An 18,321-nucleotide genomic window follows, 5' to 3' on the forward strand; every position below is an offset into this window, starting at 1 on the left:
TAGCTTTGTTACAGCAAGAAAACTCCTGAAGAAAAATATTTGGGATCTATACAGTTGATATCTACTCTGATGCTGACGTTGGCAACTTCTGTTACCAGCATCAATACTAGTAAGTGGTTAAACCCGATAAAATAGATCCTTCCATTTTTGTATCTCAGGGAAGTTCTGGCTCTTGACATAAATGAACCCACATCCAAATCCCTGTAGCACACAGAGACTGCGTGATGCATTCAGGCTGTTCTTTCCAACTTCTCCGGGAGGTCAGAGACAATGACCTACCTCCCACAGAGAAACCAAAAATAGGGGAAATGGCGTGTACTGATGACAATAAGTGACCACGGCATTCAGGCTAGCTCTTCCCTGGGGAAACAAAGAAATCTGACTTTCAGAGAGGCCGGTGCAGAAGTATGAGATGAGTCAGATGTTAGGAGGACAGTGATGCAGCTTAAAGCAACACAGAAACAAGAGACCGAAAACTGAAGAGGTTATTCCACATTACACTCAGTAGTGCCAGCACAGAAAAGGCTTTGCTGACATTTCTGTACTTGCTGGGTGTACTGGGAAGGTGAAGGGGATCTCAGCGGGCGGTGAAGTGCTCCTGCAACATGAAGTAATCTCAGTTCAAAGCACGAAGCAACTGGTGAACGCTTCACGCAGGTCCAGGCGGCTGTGTTGTCCCGCTACCGCAGGCCATGGTTGAGACACAGTAACTCGAGGAGTGCCTACTTTTGAATCAAAATGCCACAGCCATAAGATGCAAAACTGATTTAATATAAACTGCTGATTAAAGGTTGTGTAAAAATACTGGTAATTTAGCTTTCTCCTGGCAGGATTTATCAAGTATCTTTTGTCCTCTGTTCTGTTAACACCAACTTTCTATCCTGTTTTGATGATTTGAGGCTTTTGTGCCTATATGTAATCCATATCAAAATTGTACCAGAGGGCAATCTGGTCTGGAGACAAAACCATTCTTCCGTGCAGAAATTCATAAAGAATAATCTTATTACAATAATTCATAAAGTGCCCTCGGGAAAGGTGCTCACAATGCCATGACATTATAGAAACAATATACAATCTGATACGTTATTTTCAAAAAATCCTCCAAAGCAAGAAGGGAAAATATAAAAGGAGGGCAACAACAAATATACAGGCAAATACTGTCAGTCTAACAAAAGTCAAATTAATTACAGAACGCTTTATAATTAGTCTTGGAGTGCTTGTAAAAATGGGGGGGGGGGGGGGCAAATTGGCAGGAGTATCTTGGAAAAGTCCCAGATTTTCTAAGTTCTACCAAAGTAAATACACCATTAGCAAGCTCAGTGTTTGAACATGAAATGACTATGAATTGCTATGAGGTATTTTACTACGGAAATTTAAAAAATACAACATCCAAAAAAATCCCATGACCCTCATTTTATTAAGAGGAAAGAAGATAATACAGTGGCTATGTATATCCACTGACCTTTAGCGTCTTGGTTTTTATATTTATAAAGAAAACAATCTTCCTCCTCCCTGTTGATCCCAGATTTTATATATATAAAACCCTATATAATATATATAATATAATATACAGTCTTTTATATATATAAAAATGCTCATACACACACATGTGCTTATATATTTCAGGGTCTTACTAGATTTCAGAGTCTATTTTTCTTTTTTTTTTAAATGACTTAGAGAACACAATTGGGCAAGTAATTGCGTGCACACAAGCATATCTTGCCGCTTGTGCATGTAAATTACACAATTTGTAAACAACCGCAGAAATAGCATGTTCAAATTAGGCATCTGATTGCCCAATTAACTTGTTCAAAGAAAAACAGATGATAATCTTCGGTAGCTCCTATTATAAATTTTACTTCTCGGTACTACTTTACTGAACTCATAGTGTATATTCTCAACAACTGCATTGTTATTTTGTGCTTTTACATAGGCATAAGCGTCAATGCACGCTTAATAAAGCTATCAAGTGAACTTTGGACCAGATTTTAGAAAGCTGTTTAGATACTTAGAGTCCCCTTATTTCAGTGAGAATGAGCCAAAGGGTGGGGGGAGGGAAAAAAAAAAAAAAAAGAGAAAAAGATCTGGTCTAATTTCAAATGGTATGGAAAAAACCCCCCAGGAATTTGCAGGCCTCCATGCCTCTATTAATAGGCAAAATTTTGCTTCTTTGTCTTTCTTCGATTTTTTTTCTTTAATAGGAAAGTACTGTTTAAGCATATACATTCATATCCTAGTAAATCCTTACTTTATTTTTGCATTGAAATAATCACTAATTAATGATAATTCAATATAAGTTGAGACAGGACACCAGCTTGCCACATTCCGGTGTATACTTTCTAATGGACAGAGAAACTGAAGTACCCAAATCTATCCAAGTACTGCAAGTAGAAAAACTTGTTAATTCGTATATCAAAATGAGTTAAGAAATGGACTTCTACCATAAATACGTTGCTCCTTTGCTATTGTACTTCTTTTTCTGAGGTGATGTTGAGGAAAGGGGGTATTTTCTTTTCTCTGCCATTTTTTTGTGTCAAATAAATCTTAGCCACTTTAATGTGGGGGGGAAGCTGAGCAAACCATTATCTTAACAACAGTCTCTCAAATAAGAGAAAAGGAAGCAAGAATAGAACTGCTAGGCAGGATCATGTCCCTGAATAGGTACTACATGTAATCCTAGTGGATGCATTTACCAGTTCTTTATAGGTCTCCTGCAGCAACAGACGTGTTGGTCCAACTGTTCATCCTCCCTCAGAAATGGGAGAGTGGTAAGAAAAGCTACTGGCCCCCCATTATATTCTTACGGGTTTCAATCAAGCATCACTGGATTTCTTCCCTCAACTTCTTGTTGCGACAATATCTGCTGGTGACTGTCCATTGCTGCTTTTCTTCCTCTAGAGGATCAAAATCCAATTTGGTACTTAAAATTACTTTGTTCCACTCCACTGGTCTGTGCCTGGTTTAAAAATCTTCCAGGAGCACTGCCTGTCCTTCTTGCAAATTCAGACTTTGCTTTTCTCCTATAAACAAACAAACAAAAATCCCAACTCCTCCCCACACACCCTTTCCAAAAATATAACATAATCATGATCACACATATCAGGAGAATTATTTAGCAGTCTCCAGTCTTAGTACAGCTTTTTTGAGAAAACTGTAGCTTATATGACTCTGAAGTGTTTATTAGAAAGCTTTCAAAAGGGATCTTCGTTTCAGGAAAAGAAAAATTGTTCAGTTTAGCAAATACAGACGTTCACAGCACAGAGACTGAAATGGTTAAAAAATGACCCTAAGGAGCAGGTAGCTCACAGAGTTAGCAAAAAAATTAACTTTTTCTTTCTTTTACAGAAAAACACTAATAGCTGCTCTGGTTTCCATACTTAGTAAGACAGAATTTTGTTGTATGTCCTTGGTTTTGCTTTTCTTTTTTTTTTTTTCTCTATTGCTCCACACAGGTTTTGATTAGTGCTTCTCCTTGGCTACAAGTGCTTCACTTTGAAATACAAAGCTCTTAAAAAAACCCAAAACACCCCAAAAAACCAAAACGCCCAACACCACATCACTGAAGGGAAAATGGGAAGTGATACAGTGCGGCTGCAGCAATCTGGTTCTGCTGTTGTCCTCCCCCATCCCCAAATCCTCTGCATAATTCAATCTTTAGTCGATGAACCTTTGGCAGGCCTTCTTCCATCGGCAGGCAGTACACCACATATCTCTGTTCTCCATCCCATAGACCTTCCGACACTTTTTCCCCTCCCCTCTAGGCTTCCTGTCAGAGAGAAAGGGAAGCTTGTTAACGAGATGCTTTTGTAGCTTTGCTTTATCACCCTAAGATCAGGACAACAATCTCAATGGAGCGAAGCAGGCAGAGAACCCCTGGCGTTTCAAAGGGATTTGGGTTGTTTTCGAGTCAACTGGGAGATGACGAAGCAGGCAGACATACGGCCGTGACTCCACAGCTCCGAGCAACCAGTCCCTCTCCTTGCCTGGCTTCTACAGCCTCTGCAGCAGCTGCTGAGCTGGCTCCTCTGCTCCAGGGATGATCCCGGGAACATACAGCCCTGACTTCAGCCAGCGACTAAACCCAGTCTAGATAAAGGGTACTTTAGCCACTGTAAGTGCCAAGGTGTAATGGATAGTCATCGCTATTCTACAATACAGCCCAGGTCACGCCAGGGAGAAGTCCTCTTTGCTGTAGAGCTGTGGTATGAATATTTTGCATAGCTCTGAGCAGCAGACCATGACTACCAGCAGGTAGCAGCTATGCAAAAGAGGGGAAAAGCTACCAGCTCCTAAGCTTGCCAGTCCTTCCTTCGTGGTTTGCTCTGAGCTCCTTGACTGAAAAACGACAAAGTGATTAAAAACAAGTTTTAACCCTTGCCCTCATTTGCAGCACGTTCATGTGTGCTGCTTCTCTGTCATCCCCAAGTCAGCAAGGTAGGCAGTATCCGCTTTTAAAGCTATAACGATTGTCATGTTTTCCATCTTATAACCACACACAAAAGGTCACAAGTTTAGAAAATGATCAAAGTAACTGTTAAAATGGAACTTTTTTTATTCAACACATAGCAAGCCAGCAAACCTGAGGAGCAACGCTACAACAAGTAACCCAACGCTCGCTACAGCCAACGCCATCTGTCCTGTCATCTTTAAATCAAGTAACTGTACAGACAGAATTGTTTAATACCTGTATCACATGCTGCGTGGCACACATGGGAATTGCCTGGCGATTCTTCTCTTGCATACCTATATATTTTTTGTACCGAATGTTCATTAATGGGCACAATCCATGAATTGGGAAGATCCTACGTTTGGTTTGTAGCATATGCAATGATCTGAGAGTCATGATGAAAAGCATGAAATCTTCCTTTTGTCTTGTTTTAGGGTACAGTCACCTTTAGGACTGTGAGAAACAAGGAGTTTCTTTACTGTAAGAAATTTAGCGTGTCAGTTTGATTTTTTAACGTTATGTTCTGCACGCTTCTAAAGCAGGCTCCATTCAAACATCAGTTAGCTTTAACGGAATCGAATGTAGCTTATGTCTAGGAAGACAAGGTATAAAAAGCTTTGCTTTGATCTAATTTATTGTAAGATACGGTCTCTTACAATTCAGCTGAAGCCAAATACCATACTGACTGAATGTTGATGAACACACAAGACAGCACAGTCTTTCAGGGAAAAAAGCAAAGCCACATAATGCAGTTCAGGATGCTTCAGCTGGAGCAGTGAATCTGGGCAGCGTTGCTTCACAGGGTGATTTAGATCTGCATCTGAACTCCAGACACACCTGGCAGAAGGCCTGCAGTTTTGCTTCCCAGTCTGCCTTTTTCATTTTGCAAGAACTCACTTTTCCCCTGAACTTTACCTTTGATGGTAATGAAAAGCAAAACAGGTCCAGAACGCTTATTCTAAAGGATTCTAGTAAGAAACTGCCTGACAACTGCAATCACAGTTGGCGGTGTGGTTTTTCTGTTTCTTTGGCCACTGACATCTTATTTACTAAATGCCCTCCAGGTTCTGAGGCTGCTGGTCTGTCAGCAGGAGCTAATGGTCCCATACCTCAAGCCAAATGCTACTCTAGGCGGTGATGAAAGAACTGTGTGGGACTGTTTCTGCTCTCCACTCCCTGCAGGACGATTATGAGTTGGTGAGACCTGTCAATACAGACAAAAAAGCTGCTTATGAAGAACATACACATATGAATGCAGTATAAACACTTTTGCCAGAAAATGCAATTCATGATGCATGGTGGCAAGGATACCCAGGGAAGGTTATTACGTAACATACAACATAAGTAAGTTGTAGGTCTATTTAGAAAGATGACCATTTAGTATTAGGTACATTGTATTAGCTCCGTTATGTTTCCCTGTACTTCCCGTCATCCAAACAGAGCAAACCAGAATACGGATCGGCATAATTTCAGATTTTGGGAAATACAGAAAACGCATTCATTCTTCTTTAAGAACTCTGAATAGCTCTTATGAAAACTTTCTCCAATTTAAGCAAAGACAATAACTGGAAAAATAAACTTCGGCCTGTGCTGAGATCAATACCAGTAACCCCCTGTTACATAAAGGGATTTCACATGTTGCTCCCATCTGTGACTTGGTACTCTTTGTAGAGAGACAGCCTTGGAGCAGGGGGTTTGCTGCAGGGCAGTTATGATGCAGCCCTCAAGGTTTTAATAGGAATGCAAGGCAGCCCCTCTGATCTAACAGCTAACAAGATGTACTAGATTATTTCCTTTATTCTGCACTGTAAACCTTCTCAGCAGGTGTCCCTCCTTTGTGAATGTTCCTCAGTGAAGGGTGTAGTTTGGTCTTCTGAGACTTTCCAAATAAGCCTCCTACATGAGCCTGCCGGTTGGCAACATTATTTGAGTAATCACATGGCATAAAGCTTGGCCTTAAGTAAGTCCTAAATTATTACTGCCAGGGTCTTATTTTGCTCCTGGGTGAAGGCCACAACCACTTTACATCTAAAACACCAGAAAAAAATTTATGAACACTCATTTTTTGTTGTGTACAGAAAGTAGCAAGCTTCATTTGGGCATCTGCTGCACAGAGTCACTGCCTCCTGCAGCCAGGAACTGCAGATACTGTCATAGTTCCCTGCATTGCTATGACTTTTCACCCTTGTCCTTTTCAAGTCTCATAATACCTGGAAGAATGGGAACTGACCTGACTTGAAGAGAGTTACTGAATGTGCTTTGATTTTTGATATAAATCTATTTTATAGCTACTCCACAGTAGCAAAAAACTAATACTTGGAGTGCAGTCACTCTTTCAACTTTCACTCTTGGCTGGTAACTACAGAAATTTTTGATTTAACTGCATGTGCAGCTCACACTCTGAACATGTTTAGACCATTACTGACAGAGATCTCCAAAACTTGAAAGAAGTTTCCCCTCTCTCTGCCTGCTTACCATAAGTCATGTTTTATACATCCAGAGACCGCACTAACTCCTTCTGTCCTATCACTCCAGATTATTCAGGGCAGCTTGTTGTCTACTACTTTTTTCCTATTTTTTATCAACCACTTCTCTTGTTTTACCTAAGAATGATTGAAACACTGAAGATAAATTGCAAAGCAGTGACACTTTTCTAGTCTTTGGCATTTACCACACACTGCATAGTTTTCCAGTCATTGCCAGCAACATCTCTAGTCAATTCTGCTAGGGTTCTTAAACATTTTAAAAACCAGAAAATTTTTATAGCTACCACTACTAACCGATACTCAACATATTCCTCAGTTATCACTGAACAAAGAAGTACTTTGATAGCCTTCAATGTCATAAGCAATTATCCTGATTGCTTCTAAATATAGAACAGGCTTGAGCATTAATTTCAGCATGCAAACTGCGTCTCCCCTCACGTTCTCCAGAGAGGGTCTCTTTGCACGATGGTTTCCACGGATTGGCATACCAAGGCAGCTAAACTGCACTGAAGTTTAGCTTTAGTGTATTTTGATACACTTTGCAGCAGGTCTAAACAGTACCACTTAGCTGTACTCCTTTGTAGGTGACACTAAGAGCAGATTAAGAGGAGGGTGTGAGAAGGCAATCCTTGCCCTCGGAGGCTTTTCACATTTGAAGTGTTGTCTAACACAGAGAATGAATGGGAAACCATAGTGTTTGTTTGAGGTGAGGACCTGGAGTTTCCAGTTACATGTCCTGGGGGAAACTATGGTGACAGAGAAGATTTGTGATCTGTAAACAACAGATTATTGAACTTGGATATCTTCTCTCCTGTTCAACCTTTTTAGGTCTTATCAGCAGGCAGGTAAAAATCAGTATCACACAGCGGAGATCGCTCTGGCATTCAAGAAGACTTTTATACTACATTACATAAAAGTGGAACTATATGGTCATTATGTTAAGTCCTCCAGTAGCAAGAGATACAGACTTCACTGTCGCTCATCCTACTTGCATCACTTAATCCGTCTTCCTTGTCCATCCCCACGCTGTGCCTTATTTTTTCTCCTCGTTCAGTCTCAAGCGGTAGAGCAAACATGAACTTGTCCTTTCTGCTTTATGCAGAGAATCACACTAGCAATGACTCACAGCTGTGCCAACACTCAACCTTCTCTTGCACCTGCAAAGTTATCTTGGGAAAATGGTAAGAAAAAGCATATTTCCCATTTGCCTTGGGAATCTAACTTACACATGATTCAGAGCACAAAGTATAACAACTTTGGAGGTTCCCCTTATTCTTCCTAGTTAAATGCCTATGGTCAGACACTGTGAATACCCCTGAGCCTAAAGCAGCCACATACTGAACCCCGACTGATCCAGCTGTATGTACAGCTTGTTTTGAGGCACTTAGGAACTCGCTGATAAGCACACTCATGTTCACAAAGGCCTTTTGGTGCTGCTCTGCTAAAGACTGCCCAACAGTGAGGACTTAATGCAAGTCATGATGTCTGTCTGAACACCCCCATTCCCAGGACAGCAAGCATGGAGTGCTCAGTGTCATCAAAATTCAATGTGCACAGGAATGAATGGGGAAACACCCAAGGTAGGTGTCGAAAAAAACCACAAAAGAAAACTATTTTGAAATTTTGTCTCTCTCATGAACTTAACTGCTGACCTACGGGTCTAGAAAGAAGCCTGTTCAAAACCAGGATTCAACAGCCCTCTAATGGGTCAAGGACAGAACGGCCCCATTCCAACATTACTAGTAACGTGAAGAAATGTGTAGAGATATGCACTTTTGCAAATCTGTACCTAATCCTTTACTGCTCAGTGGTTTGTCCAGGCCAAAAAAGTATCCCAAAGCCATTTTAGAAAACTGCTTGAATAAATATTTAGGGTCAGGCAGAAAGTAATGGTTTGGACTTACTCTCTGAAGTTCCCTTGGGTGCTACAGAAGTGCACCTAATCTCAGGGACCATGTATGTATACAGTTGCACGAGTTTATAGTATGCTGGCTCTGTCACATAGTCTGGGCTTAAATAAACCTTGTAAGAGAAGGAGAAAGTCCCCTATACTACAGCTTTCCTAAAGTAGTTACGCTCAGTGTAAGGGTAGGAGTTGACAGAGCCCTGTTTTTATAAGGCAGTATATAATTTACTTTGAAACAGGAGAAATGAAACTTTCATATAATATAGAGTAACATTGTTTTGCATTTGCACCCTCACACACTGCACGTGATTTTCCACTGCAGGCAAGCCTTTGTAATTCATAAATGATCTCACTGATGACAGAACAGTCAAATGTGTGTAAACCTACAAGGGTTTTTGTGGCTTGTTTGGTTTTTGGTTTTTTTTTTTTTGCTGAACAGCCTTATAAATGTTGTTAGACAGAGATATAAAGGCAGCTCATATGGTTCCCTAAGTGGTTTATAATTCTGCCATCATCACTGCTTCCCCAGGTCTTTGTATTGGGATTATTTTTAAATTGTACTTAAATCATTGGCATCTCCATACAATTCTCAGAAAGTGATTTGGCATTTCTTAAATTCTTTTGAGAACTCTCAACTCTACAGCCACAGATCAACATTGTTGCTCGAACAAGTAAACTCAACGCAGACATGTCTAATCCTGTCCTCTTAAGCGTCTGATTTACAATGTGGCTAATTGCATTTTTAGATTCCCAATACTCCTGGCACCAATTTCTGCTACTCCACAAAAGGAGCCAGTTTCATAATTACTCCGTATCAACCCCATTGTTGGGAAATCAAATTCTCAAGGAACTTTATGGATAGCATGCTCTGTCAAGGCACTCTTGTTGAAATTGCTGCCAGCATGATGTCTTTCACTGTTAGTTGTTCCTTGATGGAATTTAATAAATATTCATTGGCAGAGTGCAGTGTAATTGATTCAGCCACTTTCATTTTTTTATCAGCCCTGCAGGATGCCACAGCCTCTGCAGAAAAAAATCTCCAAGATTTGCCAAAGGTTGACAGTAAGAAGCTTTAGAGATTCACTTGGTGAAGAAAAGGGAGGGAAACAGTATCTCTTATTGCCATGTCTACTATTCACTGTCAGGAGAAAAAAAAAGCTATATGGTTCTTGGATGAGCAATGTGCTGTATATAACACACTTTAAAATTCATAAATTCATAAAGTGTAATATTAAAGTGAGATGTTATGATATCAAAAAGGTTTATGATTAGAGAATATCAATTTATAGTGAAAAATGCTTTCCAATAAAAATTAGGATACGCTACATTAATATTTATTTCTATTTATTGTACAGAAGATTTCCATTACCCATAAATAGTGATTCACATTTACATTTAGTATTCACCATGCTAGGCACTAGAAGCCTAATCCTTTTGAACTCTTCGTAAAGGTTTTTAACTCCCCCTATAGTATCTACACTTACATTGTGTGACGTTTAGGACTACTGGAAGTCCATGTAAGCAAACATCGCATTTCTGCAGTTCTGTTCATGAAATTAGGCCTTGTACACCAGCTTTTTTGAGGAAAGGGTCAGAGTTGAATTTACATCTAATACATACATCTAACACATCTTCATTAAAAAGCTGTCAAACTGCAATACATATTAATATCAAAGTACGGTATGTATTAAACGTATTTTCTGTATAAAGCAACAATTTTCTGCTATCAGTAGGGGCTACATATATGTAGCCTCCTCGAATCAGACTTTGCATTTTATCTTATTGTTTCTTTCAGTTGCCTTTCAAATATGCTTCATCTTCAGAGTTCATTTAGGTAACAGCCCTACTGCTTGAATCCATTTAGCCTGTTAACATAACCATCACCTTGCTGATTTTCCATCTAGTTTTGTAAGAAATCTTTTAGTGGCACAAGAAGGAGCATATTATAGTACCACGCTCTGCACCTACCAGAACAGCCTTTTGCAAGCATATAGTTTAAAAAATGTATACTATAGATCCAATTCTCTGCTTGTAGACACTGATGCAAAAAAAAAGTAACTGTACTGAATTAAAGAGACTGGCAAAAGTGTTAAAATCAGCCATGCTGGCAAACTACGCATATATTTAATTTGTTTCTTTTCAGTATCTGTTATGTCAATTTTATTTCTATCGTGAGACAATGTGAAACAAAACTAAAAGTTCTAAAAACTTATTATTTTTTCTTTCTTTCTTTTTTTGTCATTCACTTACTGGAATGCCGGTGAAGGTAACTGGAGGCGACTGCCAAGAGATGCTAAAGCTACTGCCATTGGGAGTGAATTTTGCTGACCCTGGAATGTTCACCGGAGGAGTGGCCTGCGTGAAAAGAAAATATTATTCCAGTAAGAAGAACCATTCCTCTTCCAAAGCATTTCAAAGGATCTTTCACTCCTTGAAACTGTAAAGCTATGAGAGACTTTCTGGGGTGGAAAAGAACTGCATGGTGACAAGCATTTTACCCTTATGAGAGGGATAATCATGGATAAGCCAGTAAGAAGGGACATATTTATATATCACTGTTCTTAAAACCTTGTTTAGAGAAAAACAATAGCTCTCGTAAGAATCCATGCAAAACCCTTAAAAGCTAGATCTGATAAAAACCCACAGAAAATCAAACATCACATACAAATAATTTTTAAAATAATGCCAGCTAGCAGCAAAAAATATTACAAATGATCACCTGTTCCACAGTGATAAACAAGGCAGTATTTAAACTGATGGCAGCTGGTTTAAACAACTGAAGACCAGCTGGCAAGGCTTCTTGGGGGTTAATCATTAACCGTAAGGGAAGCCATTTCTTGTTTATTAGATATATGTTAAGAATCATCCCAATTAAAACAGTCTTTCCTATTAAAAACAAGGAGCTGAAAAGCATCCTTGGGATTCAAAAAAACAGCTCTTAAAAGACTAAGCTACAGCAAGCATTTGAAGGACCCCTGGGCCCCCTGAACTCTTATGTTCTTCCCATCTGGGCTGTGCTGCCCCGGGGTGCAATACCTGATAATGAGCTCAGACTGTTGAGCATCTTTCATCTTGTGCCTTCCCTCTGGTTTTCTCACTGGGCTATGAGCCCTCAAGAATTCTTCCCTGACCCTATTTGAATCCCACTTAATTTAGAGAGTCAGGAAATTCACACCTTTGCAGTTACCCTGCCTAGCAGGGGCACGAGTGGCCACCATGAACACAGGCTCCCTTTGACTCTTGAATTTCAAGCTTTCACCACAAAAAAGGCTCCTTGGTTTATAAATGAAGTGCTATTAAAAATGAGCTTTTACTTCTGCCTTTCAGTTGCCTGCGCCTGACAATAACGCAATACACTTATTTAAGTAGTGTTTGTGTTTGAGGCTGCTGAAGTTGTCTCACCACTTCAGGGAAGAGAGCGCTTCTCTGAGCTGCCAGGCAGAGAGAAGTGATGACAAACTACAACCTGATACTCCCCATTAAAGATAATCTTCAGAGTAAACAAGTGCTGAAGCAATCCCTGGAGTCTCTCCAAGGAAAAGAAACCGAGACCACCGGATGCTTCTGTCTGCGGCAGCGATGCTCTGCGGGGCTGCCGAGCCTGCTGACAGCGCCAAAAGAGTCCATACAGACATGTGGAGCTAACGTCCACTGAGCTCCATAAAACGTAAAAACCTTGCTGAAAGGCATCAAGAAAAATTTGGCAACTCCAGATGGTACCAGCAGTGCTTCATCACAACCCTGTTCAAACGGGGAGGAGTGAACGACCACAGCACTCCTGCCAGAAGCAACTGGAGGCAGCTGGGTGGCCAGCGACGCAGCACTGCCCCTCCTCAGCATTCCACCAGGACATCAGCTCAAAGCCGGGGTCAGCACGGCGACTTCTTCACGTATTTGAATAAGGCCTGCAAGGGAAATCCTCAACGCTGGAAGAGCCCGCCTGAAGTTCCTCTGTAGCTAAATTTGACAGGTACAGGCACTAGTTTCATAATGAAACATGAAGAATGAGAAATTTAAAATTGTTGTAATTTGCAGTTGCCTAAAATACCGTGGTGCTCAATTCTTTTTTCTCGGTGCCTAAATATCTATCTCAGACATGATCAGATTTAGACAGTCAATCACCTTGTTCATTTGTTTCCCAGACGTGCGTCTTTGCTGATCAAGCACAGTCACCTTTTTCAGGCTAACATCTTAGACAATTTCTTCCCTAAGGTAAGCAACCATAACATTACAAGGAACTGAAGAGTTTCTACACCTTGATCGCACTTTGCTTAGAGACCTCCATCTAATTTCCAATCAAAATGTATTCATGGTTAATTTATAATTATTTATTTGTGCCAATTGCCCTTATATCCGAGATAGCACATGCTCATTCTCTTCCCCTCTCATGTTTGTCCCCTCACTTTCTTCCCAGGCAGCAATCCCATCCTCTCCTTGCCCCTGCTTTGCCCAAGCTGTCAGTCCTTGGGCTGCAGAGGCCCTCCGTGTCTTCCCTGCCCTCCCTCTTCACTCTGATCACCTTCTTTCTACCTCTTCTAATTGGAGCCCATCATCTTTGAAGTTGGTTGACTGGAACTCTACTCAGGATCTCAGCTGAAGTTATCCAGGGGTCTTGTAAAATGGCTTTAAAAATCCCTGTCTCTCCTAGGTATTTCTTAACTAAGAAAGCTGACAACTTTTTTTTTCCTTCACAACTCTATTGTTGTTGGCTCACAATCATTCTGTGCTTGATTAATGAACATAGGTTTCCTCCTCACGTAATTTTCTAACTACCCCAGTTTATAACAGAAAAATCTCATTAGTTCCTAAGGTGCAGGACTTTGCATGTTCTACCATAAAACTGCATCCAAACCCGATTATTCTTAAGATCACCCAGTCACGTAAGCATGCTATACAAATCCCTGTACTGCTGATGTCTCCCGAGTTCTTTATCAGCAAAGTTTATTATAGTATTTGTCTAGTACCAAAACGACTAATGAGATCAGGCCCAAATACAGCTTTTCATTCAACTGCACTAATAACGTTCAATAGTCCTTTCAAAATAACTTACCACTGCTCTCCCTGACTCCCCAGCTCTCTCTCCTACACTAAATCTAATCTCTAGCCCAACAAATACTGCCTATATGTTTTAAGATCAAATGTTCTCCTCGAATCCAGAGGGATTTATTCTTCTGTACTGCTTCTTTGTTGTTTACAAAGCTACCTTCTCCAAGGAAGATAAGACTGTTCTAGCATAATCTTTCTTTGGGGTTCCTCCATTGCAGTTCACCTCATTTGCTGTACTTTCCACAATTTCTTCAATTATTCCTCTAAATCTTTCCTCATCCATAGGACTGAGTCAGAGAAGAGAGTCAGGACTAGCCTGCTCACTTCCCCTTTACACCCTTCTTACTACAGGTATTATATTTGCCATTTTCCAGTCATATGGGAAATGGCAGTTAAAAGATCTGTTTAGGATTCTTGCAACCCAGCTTTGGGTTCCATATTTTTTTCCCTTTTTTAACAGGAATCCTGAGATTAACATTATTCAGCCTCCCTTATCCGAGTTCCTTAGCTGTGAATTTTCCCTCTTCACTGCCAGTGAAGTAATGTCCACCTTCATGTTCTCATTCATATGAGAGATTGTCTTCATCACTACATTCCCATTCAATACTTTCAGTTTTGATACAGATACCAGAAGTAAAAACAGTTTTCAAATTCTGTATACGGCTCACTTCAGCAAGCAAATGGCAGGAAATATGGTGGTATTACATATAGATGCTGTCGTCACCTTCTCTTCTATTGCCTTTTACACAACAGATTACTCCCAAGAATGCCTAAATGCTGTGAGTGAAAGCTGGGCTCAATTCCTCCTCGTGCTGGTGAGAGTTGAATCTCCAGCCTGCCTCCTGGCGAGCGCTCTTCTTGCTGGGCTAGAGGGACCCTCGCACAGGACGCTGCTGCCCTGCCCTGCAAAAGCTGCCTCCTTTCCAAGGACAACCGGAATGCTTGTGCAGGGACTCCACCTCCAGCTTCCAACCAGAAAGCCTTGAACAGCGTGGACTGTGTCACACCTCGCTGATGAAATGACGTATTGAAACCAGAGCAACGTGAAGAGGAGACAGGGATCAGACACTTGCAGTCTTGTGTCACGGAATACATCAGTTCAAATCCAATTCAAGAGGCTTAAACATTTGAACTAGGATTTCCTTAGGCAAGTGCTTTACGCCAAGGCTGCTTGCTTATAAAAAAAGGATTGAGTCTCCAAAGTGCAGGGAAGACTGTCATAACTGCAAATCCCAAATGAAGTGAGACTCTTCTCAGCAGCCTAGATGTGGTGCATCACTCTGAGAGGCAGGGCTTAAGCTAGACTGAGAAGAAAGTCTTTCTCCTAGCTGGCTTGATCAGTCCTGAGGTTGGTATGCCACCCGATGCAGCTCCCACGAGATGCACCCATGCTTTCCACCGTGCACAAGAGTCCTCAATAAGCCTGTGAATTCTCTGTGGTTCCCTCTGCCCTTTTAGTGGGCCTGCTCCAGACACACAACAAAAAGGTTTCATCTGCACAATGCTGTATACAAAAAGTTATTGCATCTGATAAATTTAACAGAGTTCAAGTCTCCGGTGCAGATGCAGGTCATGGAACACACTACTTCAAAGCCTCCATTCTTCTTTTCTCATATGGTATCCAGACCAAAACATGTCAAATTTTAGTGTGCTTTTAAAATTAATGCTTTCTGTCTGAACTTAGTTGGAAGATTTTGGAACAGCAGTTTTTGGATCTGATTGGATTTTTGCCATTTGCAAAGCACTACCTCTAAGAGTAGGAGGATACCATATATGCCTTTTCATTCTTCCTGCTATACTTCACATATGCAAACTGACATCTCACACTGTACAAATAAAGGAAATGAATTGTTCCCGGCATCCCTTGGGTACTTGCCTACAGACACATCCAGTACAAGGAGAGCTGAAATGAAGACTCTGGGAGGGATTCAGCTGACTGAATGAGAATTTTTACAATGCCCGAGACCATACCTGAGCACATCACCTTGGGCCCTCTTTATGGTCAGTGGAGAATTAACTACTGTAGGCAGTGGGACACACAGAGCGACTCTTCTCAACCTGAAGTATGCACCTATGTGTGGCTGGATAAATAGCACCCCAAAATCTAAGGGGAGCACAAACAAACAAACAAACAACTAGCTCAGAAGTGGACATCTAAATTTAAATGAGACGAACCCCTTGGGCTGCCCTGAAAACTTTTCAACTCATTAAAACTAGACTTGGCTTTTTAAAACCCAAACACTGTGATCTGACATTTCTTTATACATTAATGACATGAGTGTAATCAACGGAGTTCACTCTCACTAGCGTTACCTGGTAAGCATGGTCCGTGTGTACGAGGTAGAGGTTGGTAGGAGCTGAGCGGCTCAGAGGTGTCATCAATTTAGTCTCGGTTTTGGCACAGGAAGTTTCAGGACGGATTGCGTCTTGGGTGGGAAAGGAAGGAGGAGATGCTAAAGATGGAGAGACTGGGGAGAGACTGCTTAAGCCATCAGCTACTGAGTCTGTGTTGAGCCTGATTTCTGTATAGTAAAAATCCTCCTCTCCATCGCTGTAATCAGACTCTCCTACACGTCTGCATCAAGACAAAGAATGAAGGACTGATCAAATGAAAGCAAGAACCCCAAGGTAAATTTTAAGTTCTAGATGCATGAGCAAATACATTCATACTGTCAATAAATTAATATTCCCAGTTGCAACCCTACCTACTTTATCAGCATTCTGGCTGCAGGGAAGGACAAGAGGAAAAGAAAATCATCTAGTCTGAAGGGAAGAGAAGTAGGAATTAAGATTTTTTTTCTCTCTGTGTTATTCTTGACTAATTCTTTGACCTTGGAGTAGATGTTTAACTTCTATCCTTGAGATTAAATATCAGCTTTTCATTCCTAACTATTGAAGTTAACAAGAAGCTCTATGCACTTTGACTTCAGAAAACAGAGCAGCCACAGAAGGATGGGTAAAGATAACAAACACGGGCAAGATATACTTCACTAAAGTTACGGCAAACAATATGTAATCTCATTGTAGGTTACTTAATTAAACCAAATATAGTTATGGCCACGGTTCACCATAACTTTCCTTGGCATAACAGAAGAAGCTGCTAGAAAACAGTCTCACCATGCAACTCACTTGGACACAGGTAGAGAAAGGACATACACAGGCTGGCTTGCCAGTGCTGGACTTTCTGGTCCTACACTCCAGAAGTAGACTTAATGAAGGAAGAGATGTAAAAGGTTTCGTCGCCCCTGCATCCCTGGCACTACCTGTTGCGCGTCTGAGTGTAAGTGCTAGGAGTGTAGCAGCCCAGTCAAAGCAGTAATTCCCAGTAGGCTACACATTATCCTGAAGTCCAAACCAAACCACTATTTTAGCACATTCATAATCCACATGTTACAGAGGTAATTCATAGCTCATACATGCGTATTTGCTCCTGGATCTTCCATATGGGAAGTCTGAGAGCCCTAAGCATCCTCCTGCCTGCATGTCCCTATCATGGCTGAATGCTGGGCCTCTCCTTTTCTAGACATGCACCCCAAAACCAGCCCCATGACCGTTTTTCAGCCTGCTTGCCTGTATACCTCTACCTGTGGTCCTCTCATCACCTTACTCAATAGAACTCATTGAGAGAGCATGGGTTCAGCAGGTTTGAAAGGCTCTACCAGAAGTGCCATCCATCAGACCACAGCCAGTCACTCACCAGAACTCCTCTCTCTGGCAAAGTTACAAACTCCAAATTCCAGGGAAGTTCTGCTGTTTACTTCTCCCTCTCCCATGCCACAAAAAGGATGTCCCCGTAATATACAGGACAAAGCAATATTCGTATCTGCATTTTGAGAGAGGTTATCTCTGTTCCTGATAGCCTCACTCTTCAAAGCCTAACCCCAACAGCAATTACTATGGCCTTTGCAAGACTCTCCTGGGCTCCACACCAGACTACTTCCTCATGGTCACTTTAATTTTTAAGCACTGGGTAACACAGACTTACACAACAGAGATGCATTTCCACATAACTAACAGGTGAAGACCGTGAGTCCCCGCTATAACCATATGTGAGACAGCTAGGTCACTCGGTGAATTGCAGAGATTTCAGTTGCAAACTAAAGCTCTGAAACAAGCTTGTGTTGTACAAGTTTCATTCACTTTTGCTTCTAGTCCAAGTAACTCGTGGAATTGCAGCTCAGTTTCGGTTTCTTAGGTGGTTTGTTTGGGGGTTTTTGCATTAATTTGGCTCAGAACTAGCACAAGAACCTGATCTGATGTGAAACAAGGCTTGGAAAGTATTCACGCAAGACCCTGAAACCTGCTGTCTTTCGCACAGCGTCAGCTCGGATGTGATGTGCAGATAACACATACAAAGTAAATGCCACTGAGTTGTGCGGCCGTGAGGAAAGTGCAGTGTGACCTAGAGCTGTATTTGACCTTCTAGCAAAGTTCAC

General features: G+C 41.1%; 1 protein-coding gene across 3 annotated transcripts in view; it reads right to left on the minus strand.

Moving 5' to 3' along the window:
- Nucleotides 1-750: 750 nt before the first annotated feature.
- The window catches only part of ZNF704 (zinc finger protein 704), a 97,613-nt gene continuing 80,042 nt past the window's right edge, over nt 751-18,321 (minus strand). For all 3 annotated transcript variants that reach the window (XM_049823130.1, XM_049823120.1, XM_049823111.1), the window contains exons 6-9: nt 16,199-16,460; nt 11,090-11,194; nt 5,557-5,651; nt 751-3,766 (exon numbers count right to left, since the gene is read on the minus strand). In XM_049823130.1, coding sequence (XP_049679087.1) covers nt 3,655-3,766; nt 5,557-5,651; nt 11,090-11,194; nt 16,199-16,460 — 574 coding nt within the window. In that variant the 3' untranslated portion in view covers nt 751-3,654. The remainder of the gene's footprint in view (nt 3,767-5,556; nt 5,652-11,089; nt 11,195-16,198; nt 16,461-18,321) is intronic.

This window comes from Accipiter gentilis, chromosome 2 (assembly GCF_929443795.1).
Source record: "Accipiter gentilis chromosome 2, bAccGen1.1, whole genome shotgun sequence".
NCBI classification, from domain to species: domain Eukaryota; kingdom Metazoa; phylum Chordata; class Aves; order Accipitriformes; family Accipitridae; genus Astur; species Astur gentilis.